The sequence below is a fragment of the Seriola dumerili genome, unplaced genomic scaffold (assembly GCF_002260705.1).
Source record: "Seriola dumerili isolate Sdu_G_001 unplaced genomic scaffold, Sdu_1.0 BDQW01000134.1, whole genome shotgun sequence".
NCBI classification, from domain to species: domain Eukaryota; kingdom Metazoa; phylum Chordata; class Actinopteri; order Carangiformes; family Carangidae; genus Seriola; species Seriola dumerili.
Genome location: NW_019174389.1, coordinates 1,394,550 through 1,417,865, shown reverse-complemented (window position 1 = coordinate 1,417,865; position 23,316 = coordinate 1,394,550). Strand labels below are relative to the sequence as shown.

At 39.5% G+C, this 23,316-nt stretch overlaps 3 protein-coding genes across 4 annotated transcripts; 2 read left to right on the top strand and 1 right to left on the bottom strand.

Annotated features, from left to right (window-relative positions):
• Positions 1-1,103: 1,103 nt before the first annotated feature.
• On the bottom strand, positions 1,104-5,196 carry rwdd2b (RWD domain containing 2B). The gene is made up of 4 exons (XM_022748870.1): positions 4,650-5,196; positions 4,482-4,549; positions 2,099-2,467; positions 1,104-1,999 (listed from the first exon to the last, which is right to left on the bottom strand). The coding sequence occupies exons 1-4, from the start codon at positions 4,860-4,862 to the stop codon at positions 1,747-1,749; spliced, it is 903 nt and encodes a 300-aa protein (XP_022604591.1). The 5' UTR covers positions 4,863-5,196; the 3' UTR covers positions 1,104-1,746.
• Positions 4,785-11,950, top strand: usp16 (ubiquitin specific peptidase 16). Of its 2 annotated transcripts, none has more exons than XM_022748868.1 (18): positions 4,785-4,853; positions 5,720-5,786; positions 5,890-6,083; positions 6,177-6,280; positions 7,426-7,538; positions 7,628-7,863; positions 7,955-8,050; positions 8,154-8,284; positions 8,384-8,471; positions 8,923-9,004; positions 9,141-9,232; positions 9,315-9,368; positions 9,462-9,632; positions 9,752-10,445; positions 10,697-10,791; positions 10,953-11,039; positions 11,155-11,302; positions 11,416-11,950. In XM_022748868.1, the coding sequence occupies exons 2-18, from the start codon at positions 5,726-5,728 to the stop codon at positions 11,535-11,537; spliced, it is 2,568 nt and encodes an 855-aa protein (XP_022604589.1). In that variant the 5' UTR covers positions 4,785-4,853; positions 5,720-5,725; the 3' UTR covers positions 11,538-11,950. The 2 variants fall into 2 exon arrangements, with proteins under 2 accessions (XP_022604589.1, XP_022604588.1); XM_022748867.1 differs by lacking the exon at positions 4,785-4,853 and adding an exon at positions 5,359-5,526.
• Positions 11,951-12,033: 83 nt separating this feature from the next.
• Positions 12,034-17,309, top strand: LOC111224402 (transcription regulator protein BACH1-like). Its single transcript, XM_022748869.1, has 5 exons — positions 12,034-12,115; positions 13,249-13,506; positions 13,939-15,105; positions 15,184-15,390; positions 16,023-17,309. The coding sequence occupies exons 2-5, from the start codon at positions 13,267-13,269 to the stop codon at positions 16,407-16,409; spliced, it is 2,001 nt and encodes a 666-aa protein (XP_022604590.1). The 5' UTR covers positions 12,034-12,115; positions 13,249-13,266; the 3' UTR covers positions 16,410-17,309.
• Positions 17,310-23,316: the final 6,007 nt, after the last annotated feature.

The window sequence follows — 23,316 nt, the reverse complement described above, 5'->3', positions numbered from 1 at the left end:
CCACGTGCCCATCTCTGGATCTGGTATCTGTTCATCAGATGACATTTCTAGGATAAATTTTTACAAAACTTAATCCTGTTAAAAAAAATAAAATAATAAAAAGTGAGACAATGTAGGGGATTGTGGGCTTAAATAGAGAAACCCCTTACTGTTGTTAGTGTCTTGCTGTTGTGAAATGTACAAAGCCCACAGACGTAAACCTACCTTTTTATATCATAAGATTATTATAGCATTTCAGTCTGAATGGTTAATTCATGACAGTTCAATGTCTTCTTTTTAAAAATCCTGTTGTTCATATTTGATCCAAATAACAGAAATTAGTTCTTAGCCAATTATTATTTTTGCACTTTTGCTTCATTTTTTTTAGCTGTTTTCAGGTTATGTATTGCATTAGTTTTGAAATCACAGATAACATCTAAGGTTGCCATACTTTCCAGCTTTGATTATATAATGCTGCCATCTGCTGGGCAACACAGACCAAACAAGTTCGCAAGTATATTCAGTCCAATACCTGTAACTACAAATTATTAGCCTTGTCATCATGTTGTGTGTCCTTGAGATTTCCTTTCATCATGTGATTCTATGTTGAATTAGACTACTAGTCATCTAATACAGTTCTCTCATCGCAGCCCTTGTGAAAAGGCAGGACTGAAAAGTACAATGTGCTTATTTTCATTAGTTTTATCAGTTAATTTTTAACAGAGTCTGAAGTCTGAAATGTTCACTCTGGGTTCAAACTTCTTTGAGGAGATAATATTCATTGGTATCCCTACAGCATTGGAATATATATTGTGTCAGACTATCCCTGACCTTACAAATCTTGTAATGATGGATGTGTATATGTGACAACAATGGTATGAAGTGACAATGCCCTGTCAAAGATACAGTATATGATTTCCTACTGTATATAAGCGGTGCACTTTGCTAATAAAATGATAAATAAAATATCCATAAATGCCATAAATTACACCATACAATGAATCACTGGGAAGCAAAATCCACATAAAAGTCTGTAAGTCTGTAAGTATGAATGTTGTTTTAAATTTCCATCTCACACTTAGTGGGCTAAAAATAAGATTCATGTTCAATAGTCACATGTTTTAATTGCCAGAGTGTAATCCACAATTATGCACAATTTATCTAACAACTAATCATACCAAGAAAATTGGAGAAAGATTTATGTTATCTACAATTCATGAGAGGAAAATCAACAGATTTCATAAACAGATACCCAGCATATTGTTGACTATGTTGTCCAATTATTAATGTGGTATCAGACCTGAAAATCCTATAATAGCCTCGTAGTAATACACAGTGGTGCCAACTGATGAAAGAAGCACCTAGGGCAAGGTATGATCTGCAGCACATACAGGAATATTAAAATTGCAAATATAACCGAGGTCCTTGAAAGAACTCTCAGGTAAACATCTTTTTAATGCTTCTTTTTGAAAAATATGCCTATTAGCTAAAAAGAGCAAGAACTGTGTGTCTCAAATTGCAGAAATGTTCTGTCTTTTATTCGAATGAGGTCCCAGGTGTATCAACTGAAAATCTTCCATAAAAAGGTGGGTTCATTTATTTCAGTTTATCGGGCACAGGACCATGTGCTCAGCAATCCATTTGTGTGCTTGCGTGTGTAACTAACAAACAAAAAAGTACAACGGTAATGAATGCACCAGAGTGATTTTTCAAGAGAAGTTACATCAATGACAAGGCACCAGTCAAACCCATATGTATATTTATTCTCTACCTCCCTTCAATGCCAAAATATATCTGAAAGACGTCACAACAGCCTTTTTCATTTAAGAACTGGTAGAGTTGCCCAAGGTCCATGTGATTACCTCTGTTCCCATGGGGGTCGAACATTGCTTCTTCAAAGCCTGTGAATTTGCGCAGAGAGTCTATACTTTCAACAGTCCTGCTGTCCTCTCCCTGACGATCAAGGGGAATATCCTCTCTATGTCGAATCATGATCTTCTTCCATGTCAGAACCTTCACTCTGTGAAATGGGAAAAAGTTAAGAAAATTAATAAACCTCACACCTCAGCAAGCTCCTGGCTGTGACATCAGCTGCTAAAAATAACCACACTCAAGGTACCTGGACCAGAACTCCTCGCAGGCGGACTGGGGACCTTCCACACACACAATACCAGGCTTCCCAGGCATGCTAAATCCCGTCAGGCCCAGCTCCTTGGACCACTCCAAGATGTTCTTCCTCTTTGTCTTGTTGTAGATGTGATGACTGTAGATCCACAGTCTGCTGAACACTTCCTCGGATCGTGGAGAAGAGGACTCTTTCACAGGAGCTGGTGCTGCTGATAAGCTCTTACTGATGAAGAGCTGCAGGTTGTCTTTCACCCAGTCCACAGCAGAGAGCACACATACTTCCCCCTGGCAGTTTTCCAGAAGGAATGCATTGAGATCTGCATGAATCTGTGTCTGCTGGGCTCTGCTGAGACTGCCACACCTATGGGGCATATAAACAATGCTATAAATGATGCTATAAGAAGGAGTGACGAAAGAACATATGTTTGGGAGACTGATATGTTTACTAATTAAAATAAATGATTACTTTCCAGTAGAATATTTTCTGAAAGCAAATTACAAGTAGAGTTTTTCATTTACTACTGTAGTAGTATTTTGCATTGTGATATACGCATAATCTCTTCTCTCCTAAATCTCTTCTTAAGATAGCTGGTTTACTTATTTTATTATGAGTGTGATGGGTGTGGTTTGTCTCAGGTACAGGCCACCTGTTTAAAGTGGACAGGAGAAGAGACCATAACTTATCATCAAAGGCTACAGTTCTCAGTAGTCATTGATGGAGTTTGATACATGTCATCCTTACCTCTTTAGCAGCGTTTGCAAAACAGATTAATTAAATTTGTGGCTTAACAACATAAAATGATCACATTCTTAACTTCCAATGAGGCCACAACAGTAGCAAATGACCTCCCACTTTCTGCCACAGTCACATAATCCATTTCCTCTGTGTCATTAGTCTGTTGCTCATCTATGTAATTTTAAATCACTTAATTTCCACATTAGACTACACCAGTGGCACAGTTGTCCTTTGCTTCTTTCTGTAAGTAAAGCTTTATTTATAAAGCACTTTTAAAACACAGAGTTGAAAAGTGCTTCACACAACAACAAAAAAATAGAAATGAATAAACAAATGAAGTAATAAATTACAATATAAAACACAGCACAATGAAAGACCAAACCAAACTAAAACAAACCAAAACATAAAACAGGGATAGAGGTTTATAAAAAAGGCTTGTCTATAAAGATGGGTTTTTAGAGGCTGCTTAAAACAGTCCAAATATTCAGTGAATCAAACAGATTGAGGAAAATGATTCCGGAGAGTTGAGAGTAAAACAGCAAGGGCGCAAACACCTTTTTTTGTACAGTTGGAGCAGGGGGACAGAAATAAGGCAGAGATTTGAGGATCGGAGTGGTTGAAAAGTGGAATAAGGAAAGAGGTCATGCAGTGTCTTGTATGTAATCTACAGGATTGTGTATTTAATTCTAAATTTTAAAAGAAACAAATTAAAGGATGCGAGAACAGGGGCAATGTGGGACTGACGGCGTGTTCTGGCCAACAAATCTTTTTACTGCAGTGGCAAACTCATCAGGTCCAATTAAAGGAATTCTGTTTTTATCAGGGTTTATGTGGAAGAAATGAAGAGACATCCCATCTCTGGTGATGTCTACGTAATCACAGAGGGAGGCAGTTGATTCAGGTTAGCAGAGAAATAGATCTGTGTATCACTGACATAACAGTAATATGACAAGTCTTGAGAGCTGCTCAACAAATGACCCAGAAGAGGCATGAACAATGAGAAGAGGATTGGTCTTAGGACCAACCCCTGCGGCACTCCACACAGCGGGGGTGCTGAGAAAGACAAATGATTGTTGATACACACATTAAAATATCTGTTAGTCAAATAAGAATGGAAGAAGAATGCCTACCCAGTTATGGAACCTATCAAGTAAAATGGCATTTGTCATTTGTGGCCCCTTGTAGATCAGGCTGCTGCTTACTGCTGCAGGGTTTATGGAATTAACGCTTTCTCAGACAGAATGGCAAAGCTGAAACGTGCGTGCGTGCTTGAGCTATTAATGTCTGCCTCATAAGGAAGTTTCATGAAAGTGCTACAGTATCATTAGCTGTAAAATTGCACTAACTACTTTGACATTTCATAACCAGCTCCTATTCGCACATGATCTCTAAATGGAAAGCTTTACATTCTTTATCTTAGGAAAACTCTGCACACACAGCAAAGGTGAGTCTTTCCTGATCTCCCAAACATTAGATTATATGAACATATTATGTTGCTGTTTTGCCAAGACCAAGTTCTCTAAATTTACAATTATATGCAAATTGTATAAATCTTGCAAATTGGTTATATAAGTTATTGTTTTGCATATGTAAAGAGCTGATCACCGTCACCACATATCAAATGTGAATAGTGGCTTACCGGACCGTTATCTCTGGCATCACACTGGGATATTCAGATGGATAAGCACAGGACAGAATTACATCCGTCTGAATGGAGCGACAAAAAAAAGAGAACAGTTTGGTAATTATTATGTTTTAGGACAAATTGAAATCGCAGTGAAATAGAAAGACAGTCTTATTCGGTTACCATCCCCATGCTTGCAGTGTCGAGCTTCTGCTTGATAAGAAACTGGGGTCTGGAGGGAGGAGGGGTGTCTGCAGAAGCTGAGCCCTCCACATAGTCCCTCAGCTCAGCTAGTGCCAGCTGGTCTGTGAGCTCCAGCTCCTCCCGGGTAGGAAACATGCTGGTCAGCAGCTCTATCTCTGCAAGCTGAGACTCAGCCCACTCCAAGTAAGACATGCTGATAACGGCGAGTTAAAACGTCGATCTTCTTATACATAAAAAAATGTATAATATATGTATATTATATATTATATATGTATATTATATATATAATATCAAACAGCTTTCTGTCCACAGTCAAATATATTATCACCTGTCATTTAACAAATGCTAACAAATGACACGTTTCTTTTCCAGTCATCAGCAGTAAAGAAAATCTAACTTGCCATAGAAAACTCTCGTCAAGTCTGAAAAGGTAATGATAGATATTTATATATAAGCTGTGTTTAGAAAGCTGAAAATGCAGCCTAGTTTAACACAAACTTCCCTACACCCCTACCTCCACGTTACACTGGCTAGTAATCGAGATTTGTTTCAAGTCGGACTGTTTCAAACGACACACACAGGAAACGCACGTACCGAGCAGTAGAAACAGTGGCACCGTCACATTTTGTTCCTCCGTTGTCTGCATGTGTCAGCTGGGATTTTTTTTTTTTTTTGCCAAATCAGCGGGGTGAATTTTGAATATTTTAAAACTTTGTAAACCCATTTTCATATCCGAAGGCTTACATTCAACCGTTGTAACCAGTAAATTAACTTAACTATGTCCAGATTAGTGAATTCATCCACACAAAGTAACCGAAACTGAAAATTGTGAAGGACCTAGGCTCCGCTTGTGACAGTAAGTTGACTGGACCATGAGGATCTTGATCGGGTTAAACGTCACATTACTTTCTGTTTTGTTTCTGTGACTGAACGACCTGGTGCTACATTGTGTTAAGCAGCATTAAAATCTGATCTAGCTGTTAGCCAAAGCTAGCGTTACTTCAGGTGACTGCTGGGTCTTATTCCAATTCATCTCTGATTCTGCGTAGGCGAAAATGGGAAAGAAAAGAGGGAAAGACAAGAGCTCCAGAGAGGACGATGACCTTGACCTGACAGGTAAATACATCACCTTTTGCATGTCTTATGACAACCTGTGGGAGGTTTAGGATGACTTTCCCTCATCTTGTTTTTTTTTTGTTTTTTGTTTTTATCTTCACAGGTCCTTCCTGTAGGCATATTAAGAAGGGAACAGACCAAACACTTCTAAAGAAACTTTATGGGAATTCTGATTGGACTAGTTGCCAGGATTGTGAGCATGAAAATAAAGAAAATAACACTACCACCCTGCCACAGGACTCTGAAGAGGAAAAAGAAACAGCAACCATTTGGATGTGCTTGAAATGTGGCCACAGAGTGAGTTTATTCAACCCATTTATTATTCAGATGTTGACAATGTATTCTTTGACTTTTCTTTTGCTAAATTACCAGTGTCATCTCTTCCACAAGGGATGTGGACGAAATTCTGAGCACAAGCATGCCATCAAACATTATGAGACTCCTCGGTCAGATCCACATTGCCTGGTTATCAGCATGGATACCTGGAGTGTGTGGTGAGTATATTGCTGTGGTGTGTTAATCACGGAGGCGTTCAGAGGCTTCAGAAAGTATTCAGTCACTTTTTTTTCTCACTTTATTGTGTTGTTGATTTAATTGAGAATGGCTGAAGTTGGCATTTTTGCCCATTAATCTACACTCAATAACCAATAATGACAGTGAAAATGCTGCATGAAGTTTTTGCAAATTAATGAAAACAAATAAAATATCAAAAAAAAAATATCTCATTTACAAAAGTATTCAGACCCTTAATCCAGTACTTTGCAGCAGCCTTTTTTGTCAGGAATTACAGCTTCAGATCTTCTTGGGTAAGTCTCTACAAGCTTTGCACACCTGGAGCTGCCATCTTCAGGTCTCTCCACAGATGTTTTGTGGAGTTTAAGTCTGATATATGACTGGGCCGTCAAACAATCTTATTTGGATGCATCCATACTTAATGACCAGTCTCCCTGTCCTGACCACTGAGAAGCAACCCCCCATAGCATGATGCTGTCACCATCATGTTCCACCATAGGGATGGTATTAGCCAAGTGATGAGCGGCACAGACATGGTGTTTGGAGTTCTGGCCAGAATGGTTCAGTTTTTTACTCATCAGACCAGTGAATATTTTCCCTCATGCTCTCAGTCCTTTAAATGCTGCTTGGCAAATTTTTAAGTGGTGAAGTCATATGCCTTTTACTCAAAGTGGTGTCCATTTAGCCACTCTACCATAAATGCCTGATTGATGTGTGATGTGTTGCTAAGAGGGTCGTCCTTCCAGCAGCTTCTCTCATCTCTGGATTGGAGCTGGAGCCGGCACCAGTCTCAGGTGACACTGGGCGAGGGCGAGGGAAACACCCTGGCCAGGTTGCCAGTCTATCATAGGGCCTTTCTAAACCACGTCCAATCAATCTAGTTTGCTAAAGATAGACTGAATAGGAATACTGAATACTTTTGTAAATACAATGTATCAGTTTTCAGATTTTTGTTAAATTTTCAATAATTTCTGAAAACACTTACAGTTAGTGTAGAATAAATGGCAAATATGACAGTTTTATCCATTTAAAATTGAATGCACAACACAATAAAGCTTGCAGAAAGTGAAGGGGTCTGAATAATGGCATGTCATTTTTTTTTTTTCATGTGTTGTCAACCCTGCAGGTGTTACATTTGTGATGATGAAGTCCAGTACTCCCGAACTGGACAGTTGGCTCAACTGCTTACCAACCTAAAAAAGCAAACCTCTTCAGATCCCATAAAGAGACCACAGAAAAGTAGGTACCAGTGAGTCATCACTGTTACTGTTTTATTGGAATTACATGTCCCTATAACCATGTCCACCATGTCATGTTTGGTTATTCAGGAGTGAAAGAGGAGGACAGCTTGGTGGAACCTGAGCAGAAGACGGAAACTGTAAAAGCTGAGGAGAGTGAGGACAAGGAGAACAAAGAAAACAACAAGAATCACCAGAAGAAAAACACCAAGAAAGAGGGTGTTGGGAAATCACAAAAGTCCAGCACAACTGAAGATAAAGCTGGTGTTTCAGTAAAAGGGCTGAGCAACCTGGGAAACACATGTTTCTTTAATGCAGTCATTCAGGTAGGATTGGGCCTGATAGCATGATAGTATTGAGTTAAAGAGAGAGAAGTAAATCCTAGAGTTAATTCATTTCTTTCATTGTCTTTTCCAGAATCTCTCTCAAACACAGCTCTTACGACTGACTCTCAACGAAGTGACCCAAGAGAAAATGAGTCTTAACATTAAACCTGGAGCCTCCTCAGCTCTGGTCTGTTGCTTTTATTCTTTAAATGTTTGTTTTTAACTCAAAAAGCAGTAGATTTATGTATACACCGATTATTACTCAAAGACTTGTTTTATCATGATTTCAGGAGCCTGTCGAAGCGCAGTTAGATCAGCCTGGATCCCTGACTTTGGCTATGTGTCAACTACTCGGTGAGATCCAGGAATCCAAGAAGAGTGTGGTAACACCGCGGGAGTTATTCACACAAGTTTGTAAAAAGTGAGCTTGACTAAAGATTGAGGCAGAACTCGGCTGCAAGATGTGCTTCCTATCATTCCTGCATTTAGCGTCATTCATCGTCTCGTCTCCTTTCTGCAGGGCTGCCAGGTTCAAAGGATTTCAGCAGCAAGATAGCCAGGAGCTGCTGCGTTACCTTCTGGATGGGATGCGAGCTGAGGAGATCAAAGTACGCTTTCAGTTTAAAACAAATCTCCATATATATCACATTGGCAAAAGATTTACATTTAAAATGCACACTGTAGCTTTCCTAGTGGCCCTATGTTAACTGGAATTATATTGTTTTGACAGCATCTTACTCTGTGCATTGAAATTTCTTACTCAGGCTCACTGGCAGCAAGTCAGTCAGATTCTAAATGTAATCACAAATTGAGGACATCTTAAGCATGAAATTCAAACAATTGTGGCTAAGTAATGTTTTTTCTTTTATTTAATGACCTTTCTCTGAAAGCTGCTCTGACTGGTTGGTTCATTTTCACGAGTGGAGGTTTCATAAGAGCGCAGTCAGAGCGTAAAGTTGTTGGTATTCGGTGAAAGTGTTGTATGGCTTACATCTGCGATGGTTTCTCACATAGTTATTTTTTATCATTTACATTTAAAGATTGTGTTTGTTTCTGCAGAGAGTAAGTTCAGGGATCACGGAGGCATTGAAACAGTCTAGGAAAAGCACAGATGGAGAGCAGCTGAAAACTCTAGTTAAAGGTAAGTAACTGGGATATAAATAGAAACATCTTGTAGTTGTCATGTGAGAAATCCTTGTTGCATCCTACTATAGTATACAATTTTGGTACTCCTAATATTTAAATATGGCCATATGACAAAGAAGTTCTCATTTCAGAGTACGAGAAAAATGAATTTCCAAAAAACTTTGTGGACCAAGTTTTTGGTGGGGAAATGACCAGCACTATAATGTGTCAGCAGTGTAAAACAGTATGTATTGTGGACAAACCTTTAAGATAAACTATCAGTGTCATGTCAGTGCCACGCTAAAGCCTCTATTTTGCACTTGCAGGTTTCTGTAGTCACAGAAATGTTTTTGGACCTTTCCCTTCCTGTTTCTGATGAGGTAAAGCCCTTTTAAAAATGTTTTTATATCAAATGTTTTTTCATGTTGGATGTGAGTCAACTGCATGTGCTCTCTTATAACTACATCTTACAGGCATATAGAAAGAAAAACCAGAAAAAAGGAGTCCAGAAGACGAGTGAGTCGAGCCAGGATGGCAGAAACAGCCCTGCTCTGACCAACGGAAATGATGAGGACATTCCCACAGGGTCTGGTAGCAAGTACCAGCAGAAGAAAGCCAAGAGGCAGGCCAAGAAGCAAGCAAAGGTACCTCAGTGAATATACACAAAGGACGTTGTTTTCTTTTGCCTTCGCTTGTCTCTTTGATGGATGAGTGTGCAGAACAAACTCAACAGTCTGTACTGTTCCCTTGTCTTTGCTTATAGCATCAAAAAAGGCAGCAGAAGCTTGAGGGCAGAGTCACTTTGGACAGTCTCGCATCTCCGAGCCGTGGAGAGAACGAACGGACGGATCCTTCTGCAGCTGCAGATGAAGATGAAGGGGAAAATGCTGACAGTGAGACACGTGAAGAAGCCCCACTCAGTGAAGAAAATCCTGCACAAATCGTTGCAGCTGAGCAGGGTGTGAAGAACCTTGACACGATCCAGGCAGAGAAGGAGCAAGAAGAGGGTGAGGATTCAGTGACTGACTGCGACTCATCAGCTACTTCATCAGTCAGCAACCGTTTTACCGTCCTATCAGAGGATCACCAGTCAAAGGACAGCACCTTAGATGATGAAAAAATATCTGACATGGAACAGGAAGCAGAGGAAGACACAGAGCTGGTGACTGAAATGGAGAAAGTGACCCTGGATGATGCCTTCATAGAGGACTCTGACACTGTGGAACAAGGCATGGAGATTGAAGATGAGCCACTGGAGGGTAAAGAGTACACTGTAGTAAATCAGGACCCAGAGCTGGCCTTTCACACACTGGCTACCAGAACGGTCCCTGAGAAACAGGAGTGTTCAGTACAGTCATGCCTGTTTCAGTTCACAGAAGTGGAAACCCTCACGCAGAACAACAGCCTGTTGTGTGTCACATGCACAAAACGGCAGGGGAACAAAGACAAAGCTGGAGGTGTGTAGAATTTCTCTTAGTGAACGTATTTGATCTATTGTTAATATGCTTTTGTTCCTGATAATATACGAACTGAGCATGTTTGTGGATTTTGGACACTACAGTGTCAAAAATACAGTAGCAAAAAGCCTGTCAAATTGTGTAACTTTGGTCTTTTTTTTTTTTCTTTTTGCTGCAGCTTTTTCTCAAAGGGACTCATTTTCCATTTGGGGATAAATAAAGTTTGTCGTCTTTATTTGTTCTCTGTTTAGGATCCAAGAAGAATATCTACACTGATGCCTTGAAGCAAATGCTGATCTCCTCTCCCCCACCAGTGCTTACCCTTCATTTGAAGAGATTTCAACAGGTAAAACAGTTGAAGAAAACTTCAGCATTTTTACACCTTGGATCCAGCCAAGCAGTTTTAAAGACCATGGGTTTTTGAACTTTTTTTTTTTTTGTCTATTGTAAGCACTGAAACACTTAATGTTGAGTTTTAATGAAATCACTTCTGTTGTTTTCCTCTAGAATGGATACAGTATTTGTAAGGTGAACAGACATGTCCAGTTCCCCCTGATACTGGATCTAGCTTCTTTTTGTGCAGTTAAATGCAAGGTAAATATCGGGATTAACATCTTTTATAATTTAACAGTACTCTTATAGGCCCATTTGTAAATGTGTCACTGTTTTATTTTACTCTGAGCACTAACAAGAAGTTGTTTCCAAACAGAACGTGACAGAAGGAGATACTCAGCTTTTGTACAGTTTGTATGGTATCGTAGAGCACAGTGGAACAATGAGGTCGGGTCATTACACAGCCTATGTGAAAGTACGTCCTGAGTGCTCTAAAGCCTCCTCCAACGGACTGGCAGCAGAAGGTAGGTGATCACGTGCATAGAATGTAACAATAACTTGGTCCTAATGTTTTAAATATTGGAACCATTAGGATTCATATTTTAAATATCTCCACTAACTCATCACTTCCCTTCAGGAGATGCAGAGCCACCCAGAGGATCCTGGTTCCATATCAGCGACACAAGCGTTCAACCTGTGAGTGAGAGCAAAGTCCAGAGTTGTCAAGCCTACCTACTCTTCTATGAAAGGATCCTCTAATCAGACTGTGCCTCACTACTCAGGAAATCCCAACAAGCCAACCTGCTGCTGCTTCAGCTCCTCAGTTAACCAACCTCTGCCTGTTTTGTCAGTGACTCAGACTGGGCTGTGATGAAATTAAATTGATTATACACAAGGGACATTTGACAGTGTTGACATTTTGATCATGGTAGTGTCATACAGTCTTTCGGGTATTAAACAGGACAGCTGTATGTTTCTCCTATGGGAATATGATGAGGTGTGACAGGAATTTCAAGATGGACATTCAAGAGATAGTGGTAGTGGATGTGTTATTCAATTTCCTGAGAAAAGTGACAGTTAGGGAAATTATTTGTAAAAGAAAATATTTATATGTCTATTTTTTATCAATGTCATGTAATGAAAAGCTTCAAAATAAGAAAAAGTTTCTCCTGGCTCGTGTCATGGCTTTCTGACTCTTGCACTGAGCATGCGCAGTAAGTGCTAACAGGTTTTCCTGGTCCAAATTGTCACATGACAAGGAAAGTCTGGCTCAGGAAGGCCAGAGTCATCTCTACCCAAGATTTACAAATGGCAGTGTTATCCAGCTGACATGGCAGGTCAGTGAACATTTGGGCTTGTAAACGAATATTTTTAAAAGAAGTTTCTGTTTTTAAAGGTTTTGGGTTTGTTTTTCTTTCGTCAACAACAGGAAGATCGCTCGGTGCGTTTACAGCTAACGGTTTGGCCTAGCGTAACGCTTTTCCGTTTGGATAACATTTCCAACTATTACATTAATGTCATAAAGAAAATGTTACTTGTTAGTAACATAACGTCTTTATTTTATAACTTTGGATATTGCTCGTTACGCGTCTCCGCCAGGCCCAGTTGGGTAACTTGGCTAAATATGAGTCAGCATTTTAAACTTGCTGCCCAAGTTAAAGAGTTAAAATTAAATCCATCCAGGCTGAAATATTCATTGAACATCTAACTACTAAAGCTAAATAAAGCTTATCAGAAATCTGTTAGTCTAATTGTTTATCCCAGTAAGCACAATTTTCAAAGTTACTGAATGTAACATACGTAAACAATAATATCTCATACTGAGTCAGACAGACGCACTGAAGCACGTTGTCCCCAGATTGGAGACCTAGTCACTAGTAATAACATGTAATAGTAATAAACTATAATGACATGATAACATACCTTAATGATTACATCACATTTAGCTAACTCGTATGTTGTCTATAATATCGTTGAATGAGAAGAGACAGTTTCTTTTTACGTCCTTAGACCTTCTCTCCTGTCCATAACAATAACATCACTGAATGTGCTCAATGTACTGAGGCAAGGTGGTATAATATAGAAGAAAAGTACATTTGCAGTGGTTTTACATGATCATAAAACCCCATTTTGAATGGTTTGAGGTATTTCACGACTGCACAGAAGAACCATCTCATGAATTATTGATTAATCCGTGGGTTATTATCTTGATTAAAGGTTTGGTCATAAATGGCAGGAATCTGTTAAAAAATGCCTGAAGCTGAACCTGAAGATCTTCAATTTAATATCATATAAGATAAAGATTTTTCAATCAATTATCAGAATTGTTTTTGGATTAATTCTCTGCCAGTAGACTAATCGAACAATGACTAATCATTGCAGCTAGAATCCACACTGTGGTCTATTTTTATTATTGTGTATTGTGATTATTATACTTTTTTGACTCCCCCCTGCTCCCTCTGACACACAGGCTGAGCTTGTAAGAACCATGTCGCTCCAAGCTCCTCGCATGTCAGTGTTCACGTTTCAGTCTGCAGTGCACAGCACCCATGTTCTGCAGTGTCTGAATGACCAAAGGCAGCAGGATGTCCTGTGTGATGTGACAGTGGTGGTGGAGAACAGGAGTTTTCGGGCCCACTGCTCTGTCTTGGCTTCCTGCAGTGAATACTTTCACAGCAGGGTTACCAGTGTCACCAGACAGAATCCCATCATCACCTTGCCTGACGAGGTCAGTGTTCTGCTGTTCAGCAGAAGGGTAGCTAGACTGGTTTTCTGTCCAGCAGTAGATAACACTGTATAATGTGACTATTGATCCAGTTCGCAGCTCTTGTAATGTGATTCTTGCACATGCATGGATCACCATGTGTATGACTGTACATTTGTACATCTGTCAGCCCTGCTGAGAATAATGTAGTATTATACAGCTTTGTTCATATTTTGTAATTGTATGTGTCTAGTAGATACTGAAGTTAATAGTGTGTGAAGGCTTTATTGTAAAACATTTTATGTGCAGTTTTAGGAAAATGGTTACAAATTTCAGGGCAGGACTGTTGAAGTGGATAGTCTGCTACCCTTTGAGCTGCTTCAGTTTCATTGTAGTATGCTATACTGGTATGAGTTTTATCATGACTCAACAACTTGCTGTATCTTTCCCCCACAGGTGACTGTGGAGGGGTTTGAACCTTTGCTTCAATTTGCCTACACCTCAAAGCTGCTCTTCACCAAAGAAAACATTCATGCCATTCACAACAGTGCTGAGTTTTTAGGATTTCAAGACCTGGAGTCAGCATGCTTTGATTTCCTCATCCCAAAGTTTTCTGAAGGCAAAAGACCCTCACAGGAGGTCAGACGTAGAACCTGTTGTCAGAGCCGGGATCCCAGTACCAATTTTGGCTCCAGTGTAGAGAGCAGCCAACCAAAATCATTTGAGTCTCACAGCTCAGTGCCTTCAGTAGGTGATGAACAAACAGACTTCCCATCACAGTCTCCTCAGAGTGCCCAGGGTCAGACGAACAGCGGGGAAGAACACTTCTGTTTGGATAACTGCGGGCCACAAATGGCCCCCTTATCTTTGGAGTTAACAGCAAATGGTGTGTGCCCCATGTTGTCTTTGCCATGCCCAGACTCTGACAAAACAGATCATCCGTCTCAGTTTTGTGAAAGAGACATTTTAGAGATAGGAGATGTGTGTAATCAAAGTGAGCTGAGTTTGGCCGACTGTGGCTTACCCTGTGAGCTGTCAACCGCAGGGGATGTGAATCTGCCAGAACTCATTGAGCCAGCAGGCAGAGATGTTAAACAGACTGTTGAGACGGTTGGTGCTGAAACTAACTGTAACCCCAGTTCATGTCCACTCAACACATCAGGGGCAGAAAATTGCAGCGAGTTATTAGAGCAGAGTGAGGCCGGCCTTGAACAGAGAATGACAGGTGATCTCTCAGATCCTACACTAACTGCTCTAAGCCATGAAGAGGGATTTGGAGAGAGGAGCAGTGTGGAGAGGGAAGTGGCTGAACATCTGGCAAAGGGATTTTGGTCTGACCTATGCCCATCTCAGGCTCAACCACTCCCTCTGGATCCCATGGACCAAAACAGTTTGGCAAAAGCATCAGACTTTCATTGGCTTAAGCAGCTGGACTTGAGCTCCAGTGCAGGAGACTGTCCTTTCCTCAGGGACCTCGGGACAGGCGATGACCAGGCTCCACGCACTGACAGTCTGTCCCAGTCAGAGAAGAGTCCTTACATGTCCTCCTCACTCAACTCTGGGGATGACTCAGACCTGGACACAGATGGAGATACTGAGGCCAACAACAAAAGAGCAGCAGAGGTCATTCTGATACACAGCTGATGTTTGATTGCTGTAAGTTGAAGTGCAATAAATCTAACTAAACCCTATACTCTTCAGATTCAGCTACCGTTCCCGGTGGAGCAGATCTCAGCGCTGAGCCGAAGTGCCTTCCAGCAGCTTCTGAGACATCATCATCTGACTCAAGATCAGCTGGAGTTCGTCCATGACGTCCGCCGACGAAGCAAAAACCGTGTGGCCGCACAGCGCTGCCGAAAGAGGAAACTAGACAGCATACACCTGCTAGAATGTGAAATCAAAAGATTAGTAAGTTGCCTTTAATCTGTCTAGTGTCAAACACTACTACTATTGAGTTAAGTGTCTTGAGCTAAAGGTACTTTGTGACCTTTATTGACCTCTAGTGGTGACCAGTAGGAACTGCAGAAATGCTGATGGAACTACTTTTGTCTTGCGGAACAAGTGTCTGACTCAGCCCTAATTTCACTTCTCGTCCATTTGACTTTAAAAAAAGCGTAATTTTTGCAATAGAGGTCAGTATGCTAGACAATTAACCACACATTTACCTGGACTCTGTGTGAGGTCCACAAGACAAAAACTACTTATCACAGCAAGTGAATGCATCTTGCTCACTTCTTCATTAAAATTACATGGGTGTAAATTCTGTAGCACTAGTAGGAAGGTGAATGGTTGCAAATTGAACAGACTGGTCCAGGAAATGTTCTAATTCCAAATACTGTAAACAGATGAAGGAACAAAAATGTATGGGTAAAAAGCATGAACGAAGAAACTGAAACGTTCTGAAACTTTCTGTATTTGCTAAGCTCCGTGGAGTGGCCCTTTTAATTTTCAGTTGTAATTCATTGTCCAAAACAAAAGCATAGTATGCACTGGTGAGGTGTTAAGAAAGTGACGATGCGTTACTGTCATCCTCTCTGTAGAAAAGTGAGAAAGAGCGGCTGCTGCAGGAGCGAACTGAGCTGGAGCAAAACCTGGAGGAGACACGACAGAGTCTCTGCGGGTTATGTAAGAGTGTCAGCATCGAGTCTGGTTCTGAGCAGGACCACTTGCAGCTTCTTGCCAAACTTTCCTCATCCGACTTCCCCATGTCCTCCCCTAGCCTCGCGGGGAAAGATGAGGAGTCCGAGATCACTATCGAAATGGTAAGTTGTTCTTCAGAGTGTGACCCAAGCGGGATGCCTGCAGAGTCAGTTAAGACTGTTGCACCAGAGGCTGGCACACAGACAGATGGAGCAGATTCTCCACAAAGCTGCTCTTTCCCTGCATCTCTGCTCAACGCTTGTCTGGACATGAACAACAGCTTATAATTGGACTCAAATTCCATTGTCATTTCTAATCATGCAGGACCACGGGCAGGGGGTGCACTTTGAGTTTATACTGTAATCCCCTTTCCGGGATGGACATGCTTTCCTGTGTGTGTCACTGAATAATTTTCCGCCTGATAGAGGTATCTTAAATTGACGTGGAAAAATGTCAAATTTCCTTCGCTGTATTTTAGACTATGCATTTCACTGTAGTAAACACAAAATCCAGTAATTATCTTTTTGAAGGTGCCAACAATTTTCAGGTAATTTCCAAATGTTTCCATTTGTAAATTAGCAGGATGATTCTTAGAATTAGGTTTGATTTTCTCAGGGACACTCACAACCTGACTGTGTTTTGATGGCTAAAATGATTCTCTTTGCACACCCACCCCCCTCCGTACACCCACACAGACTCACAGTTTTGATGATAAGATGTTTCTTTCATTCTAGGTTAATTAGTCTGTCGTTATAATCTTGACACATACTGTTTTATTCCACCTGTATGCTTTCATAAAATATGCACAGCACTAACAGAACTTTTTTTTTTTACCATAGTTTTCAAGGAATTGTTACAGCTAACACAACATGTATAGTTTGAATGAATAACTGTCAGCTTCCCCCAATATTTGAGGAATGGTTGCAGTGTGTCTGAAGATGTTACAGGGGAACATAAGAAATTATGTTATTTGATGCAATCCGTGCCTTATGCAGTAGTATAGTATTAATAGAGAAAGTTAAAGGCAATCTTTGTATATTCTTGTCTCAAGCACTGTCGCACATTAAACAAGAGCCCATATTGATGGCATTCTCTTACTTTTAGGTCTGTCTGCATGTTAAGTATTTTTTTTATTAAATGCTTTCATGGATTACAGATTTAAATAAAATGCATTTTGTTACCATTCAGCTCACAAGAAGCTGGAATATTTTCCACTCTAATGATGTACAGTACCACAGTTTGGCCAGTAGATGGAAATACGACTCTATTTACCTCACCAGCTCTGCTGACCCTTCATTGACTGACTAGAATACTACAACAGTATGACCTGTTCCTTCTGCACTTTCTCTGCAAGAGACTGAGCTTTCTTTATCAGAGCTTTTTGCAAGATTAAAGCTTGAAATTGCAAAAGTTCTGTAAACTTTGAGCCATGAAATGGTTTCTGACTGTTCAAATTTGTGCATAAGACATATATTTGAAAGAAAGTTGGGCCTTTTTGTAAAATTAAGATGGGTAATAGTGGTATGATACTGTATCTGATAGTAAAACTGAACAGTTGTGTATGGATTTATCAATTCTACGTTGGCTCCACAGAGAATCATTTGGTAGACTGTACATGGGACTAAATTAGGGCTGAAATTAAAGGAAAACTCAGATGAGAATGATAAATGACTTAAGCTTTGTAAAGTGTGAAGGCACCCAGACACCCTGCAGACAAGAGGTTGGTGAGAAACAGGTGTATATGACAACCATCCCTGTAACCCAGCAGTGCAAATCAAGTTGTAAGACCATGCTGTAGATGGAAGGTGAATGGAAGATGAAAATAAAAATTAATTCTGACTTTAATGCTATGTATTTCTTGAGCTATAAATAACTGGGTTTGTCATTTAAACAGACCTATCTGCGTAGCCTCACATGCTGCATCAATTTTTTAGAATCAAAGCACTTCGTGGAACTGACTGGTTATTTATTCACGAACGTACACAGTCATGTTTGGCAAGATGCAGACAGCACAAAGCAGAAGCTGTTCAGTCATTATTAAACCAGTTTCATGCATAACAACCTGTGCCACCTGTAGAGAAGAAAAGCAAAGTAAGCCATCTGAGTCAGTGTATCACCCCACACATAAACAGAAGCTATAAAAAATTAAACTGCATTTGTCAAAACTGCAGCAGATATCTCTCGCTTGTCTATAAATGGCACGGATCAACATGTCTACATGTGCAGGTCCACACGTACACAGATACTTTTGCGGGTAGCTGGTGTAGGTTGGACTGGCAGGTTGATGCTAAAGTGTATCAAAAAATATACACGGGAAACAGTAGGTCCTTATGCTCCCTTCTAACAAAAGCTCTGCTTTAGCAACTAGCATGGCACGTGCTAGGCTGCTCTCCAAAGATCTCTCGGTGACAACTGTTGTGAAATGATGTGTATCATCCTCATCAGTTTGAAAGGTAATTCTGTTTGGACTGTTTCTTAATATCATTTTGACTCTATCTTTTGCATCACAGCAACCAAGTTCTTTTGCAGAACACACATTGTTTTTAGCACATGGGTGAAAGTGAAAGTCATCTCTGATCGAAGCACAAGATAAGATAATTACAAACAAACACAAACCTTCCTCACTACACCATACAAGTTAAAATGATGTAAAATTATACATAATTCTAGCCTCATCAAATCTACATACATAGTGGCAACATCTACCTTTATTTTTGGTTGTTTACTGTGTCAGTAGGCCTGGTTCTGCTGATGGCCTGAGTGTCAGGCTGTGAATAACATCTTTGAGCTTCCAAAAAAAGGAGAGATAACTAGGATAAGCATTATTTAAGGTTTAAAGTTGTTGAAAATGGAGCTATGATATGAACTGACATTTGTCTAAGTGCTCCCTCTCAGAGTGCAGACCTTGTATCAGCCGTGGTCAAACAAGCCAATGTTAAACAGAACAACCATTTCAAGAAAGCCCCTTTAAAGTTGAGGAAGCAATTTTGTCAAGATGTTTTTGTCTTGTGATATGAATTTCCTACTTCTCTTGGTTTGGACGGTGCTTGCCTTGTTGTTTTGTGTCCATTAAAATAGCTACTGTGTTACTTGGGGAGCGATGAAATAAAAAGCAATCTCATTGTGTTTTCCTCAGAGCGCAATCCTCAAGGTTAAAGTGGTAATTACACTGAAGCAACCCTGAAGCGACTAATAGAACACGTACGTATCTTTGAGAAGTTGACACACACACACACACACACACACACACACACACACACACTGGTACACAAAGCTGTAACTCTAACTCTACAAGTAGTGTTGAATCTAAAAGTCATAAGGATTAGAAGATGATAATGCCACAGACATCAGATATCATCTCCCTGTGCTGCCATGACACACATCTGTAGAAAATCCTCAAGTTGATGCTTGTCAAAACTGGCATCACCTTCAAATACCGTATCACCCCAAAGCATTGAGTCGGACCACTTTCTGAATTTCGAAAAATTAGGATTCTTCCCCGGTGTTTGTGTCTTTTATATACAGTTTAGATTTTGGAGCATTGTAGCTCAAAAAGTAAGATTATCCTCTTTTGCAAGCTACACAGGACGAGAGACTTGATTTGAGGAGGAAGCAGCTGTGCGGCATGGCAAGGTCAGAGGCCCATAATCCTCGGCCTCATTCATGCGAGATTAAAAACCTGCTCTGAGTTCTCATTAAGAACGCAGGGTTAGAAGATTAAAGACCAGCAAACAAAATGAAAGCAGTTTAAGCCCAATCCTGGAATTCATCAGAATACCAAAACCTTAAACTGTCATTACAACGTGAGATTAATGCAAAGCCCCCTTGAACTCTGTATCAGTCTTGATATATCTTCTGTGTCAGAGCCTATATTTCCTTTTTCCCCAAAATCTGGATGAAGATCTCTCACTTTTTTTCTGTCATTTTTCTCCACCCCATCCCCTCCTCTTTTTTTTTTCATTGAAATCATTTTTCAAAACACAATAAACCATTGTCAGTATGAATCAAATCAGATTACTGTCAATATAATTACCAGTCCATTTTCATTTTTAATTTTGTTGTCACACAATACATGGTTTTATTTTTATGAAGGGTCTATGTTTGTCCCTTTTACATACTTTTCCAGTGATTCCAGTCATTATCCTCTGACAGACAGATTCCACAATACTTTAGGTAGCAAGGATTAGGAAACAGGAGGCGAGGGGGAAAAACAAGGATTAGAAATGAAAACATCTGGAAGTTAGCTTGCTTGAAAAAAGGATATATATGCTAATAAAATTGACACTATTCAGTGTGGCACTCATGAAGATTAATTGACTTTTCCTGCAGACTAACACTGGCCGATTCTTTTAGGGCCACACATACAAATGTTATCTAGCAGGCCTTGTTAAACAAGCAGCAACAATGTGAGATAGATTACAAGACTGTGCTTGCTAAAACATTTTTTACATATCCACTTTAATTTTGAGACAAATATGAGAAGTCTGAAAAATGACACAATCCAATTGTAACATCAGAACAATATAAACCAAAATCTGTGACATGATCATATCGGTGTTCACTTCCATAAACATCAGATTATACCCTGATACATCGAGTAACGTTCAGATTCCTTCTCATTTTCTGTAAGAATGCACCTTGTGTAAAATTAATATGGCAGCACTGCAGTGACTTCAGATGTTCCTGAATGTAGATCTATGGAGTAGTCATCCATATCGTGCTGAAGTTTCTGTAGCAGGGGTCAAAATCCTAGAGAAAGACACAATACTTGTATAATCAATCCTAGCATAAGGTCCATGACCTTCTTGCAACACAGCATAAGTCTTATAAGCTGTTGAGCTACTGTATCCTAACTGATTACATGCTGCAGTCACTATGAACTTCATTTTGGGGGTAGTGCAGAGAGAGGGGCTGTATCCCATTGACAGGATTATATAAATGAGGACCATAATACTGTAATCTCCCAGAGAAATGAGAGAAACCAGGGGACATGCCGAACCCAGCTAGCTAGCACCCTGGTCTGCAACCGTCAGATTATCAACCAGCTGGTTGTACAGTGACAGATTACATTCACACTTGTTTTCTGGTCTTAACAGTCCTCACTAACACTAGAAGCACAAGGAAACGTGCCTTTCAGGATATGATCTGTCAAAAGGTCACAATGTATCAGACTGCAACTATTTGACAAGTCATGGAGAAATAGTCAGAATTTATCAGCGTCAAGAGCAAAGTGGAAAAGCAAAAATGAAGCCTGCAATTCCGCTAAGTACGCTGGTTTTTAATTAACTTTGCTGTTGTGAGAGTTAGACTCAGCAGTGAGTCATTTTTTCAGATTAGCAGTGCAAAAAAAATTCAGAGGAAGTGATCATCCTTTGAACAAAGTCACATACTGTGTTAGTTATTCATGCGTTTGATCTGTGCTGGTGTTGACTAGGTACAACAGAAAAACGTTTCCTGTGTTTTCCTATATTATAATTGACCAGTATTAATAGTTAGATTCTATTATATCCTCAGTTGCAGATTAACTTGTGACTTTGTGTTATGTGTAACATTTTCTCGTTCTACTCATTTATTTTTGTTAATTTTATGTGCAATACCAACTAAACAGTGAGCATCAAAATGTTGTAAGTTTTGTCAAATACACAGAAAGGATTTCACCTAAGCAATTCAGTTGAAGCAGTTGGCCTAAAGGGCCTCTCTATTAACAATTTAAAACATTTTAAACAAGGATATGGGATTCATCTTTATTAATAAAGTTTTTATGAATGTATGGAACAGCATTTAAATCAAATTAATTAAAAACTCAATATCTTAAACTAATTCTTTCTTTTGTATGGCAGAAGAACATGTGGTGTAATCCTGGCTTGGATTTTTCTCACAGCACTGAACGGAATCAACTGTCAAAAAGAAAAGAGATTTGATAAAACTGAAGGAGCAAAGTCTGTTTAAAAAATGGAAAAATACAACACTGAACGGCTGCCAGGTCAAAATCAAACAATCCACTTGATATTGCACTGAAACATAAAAAACATTAAAAAAAAAATTAAAAAAACCTTCAACTTAAAAGTAGAGTTTCAGTTGATTGATTTTAACCTGGTATCACACTTCTTCTTTGACGCAGACTACTCAAAAGAAACGTGTTTGCCATTCAAAACTGAAAACTGTAAACTTCTGTAATCTCTTGATTGATGATTTTTTTGCTGTAGTATACATTGGTGGTATCCGAATATTTTTCATATTTGCACCAAACGAGTCCTGATTTCACGTCATAATATTTTTTGTTTGCTTTGTTTTGTTGGTGGGCAATCACACTCAGTTAAACTATTTGAATTTCAATCTCACATTCACATTGTGGCCAGGAACAGTTAAACCTTAGCTCGTGAAAACTTTTGAAAAAGTGATAGAACTCATTGTGTGTGCATACTGATGATAGTGAATCCATCAAATTAAATGCTGGGGCTATCACACCCAACAGCTTAGCATTAATTTAAAACAATGCCGCCTGTGTGATGCATGAAATTATATGGTTATATCTCAAAAATCATCCATTTAATAACCATCATCATCTTTTCCATTTGCTAATTGATTCAGATGCAGATTTGCAGATATCTCTTTCGGAAAAATATATATATATATATATATATATTTTTATATATATATAAATTGAGGTAATGATTGTTATTCATGAATCCTACTCAACTGTCTTTAGTCAGAAGCAATAATCATATCAAACCTGAAATTCTGTCACATCATTTTGAATGTGACACAAATCCTATAATGCAGAGACAAAACATGCAAAGCTCAGTGTTACCTGTCACATTTGGGGGAAGCAGAATTTCATTACATCTGCAGGATTTTCTAATCTGTGTGTCAGGGCCCCTACAATTTCAAACCAGGAGTGTGTAATATGTGTTCATAATCCACTACCTAATGAGGATGTTATTTACAAGCCTAAGCCTGATTGAAGTAAATATGGGCTTGAGCATAGCTGAAAACAAGCATAGAGAAAGGTGATTCAGGGATGGCTACTGCTGAGCTAGTGGAACATGTCATGAGCCAGTGATGGCTTAAGTGACCATCCCCTTTAACAACAAATCCAGAGACCTTCTCTTTATTCCTGCTGCTCTAGGACTGATTGTGTTACCTTCCGTGCATCGGTTGACCCTGTTAAAATGACTGGATAAATGGCTTTAC

What these genes read in the sequence shown, in the direction of transcription:
- usp16 (XM_022748868.1), top strand. Translation starts at nt 5,726, where the DNA reads ATGGGAAAGAAAAGAGGGAAAGACAAGAGCTCCAGAGAGGACGATGAC. An exon ending in TGCGAGCTGAGGAGATCAAA is followed by an intron (nt 8,472 to 8,922) that starts GTACGCTTTCAG and finishes TTGTTTCTGCAG; the next exon opens with AGAGTAAGTTCAGGGATCAC. An exon ending in TGTGTCAGCAGTGTAAAACA is followed by an intron (nt 9,233 to 9,314) that starts GTATGTATTGTG and finishes TTGCACTTGCAG; the next exon opens with GTTTCTGTAGTCACAGAAAT.
- rwdd2b (XM_022748870.1), bottom strand. Translation starts at nt 4,862, where the DNA reads ATGTCTTACTTGGAGTGGGCTGAGTCTCAGCTTGCAGAGATAGAGCTG. An exon ending in ACACTGCAAGCATGGGGATG is followed by an intron (nt 4,550 to 4,649) that starts GTAACCGAATAA and finishes CGCTCCATTCAG; the next exon opens with ACGGATGTAATTCTGTCCTG. An exon ending in TGCGAGGAGTTCTGGTCCAG is followed by an intron (nt 2,000 to 2,098) that starts GTACCTTGAGTG and finishes CCCATTTCACAG; the next exon opens with AGTGAAGGTTCTGACATGGA.
- LOC111224402 (XM_022748869.1), top strand. Translation starts at nt 13,267, where the DNA reads ATGTCGCTCCAAGCTCCTCGCATGTCAGTGTTCACGTTTCAGTCTGCA. An exon ending in ACAACAAAAGAGCAGCAGAG is followed by an intron (nt 15,106 to 15,183) that starts GTCATTCTGATA and finishes TATACTCTTCAG; the next exon opens with ATTCAGCTACCGTTCCCGGT. An exon ending in AATGTGAAATCAAAAGATTA is followed by an intron (nt 15,391 to 16,022) that starts GTAAGTTGCCTT and finishes TCCTCTCTGTAG; the next exon opens with AAAAGTGAGAAAGAGCGGCT.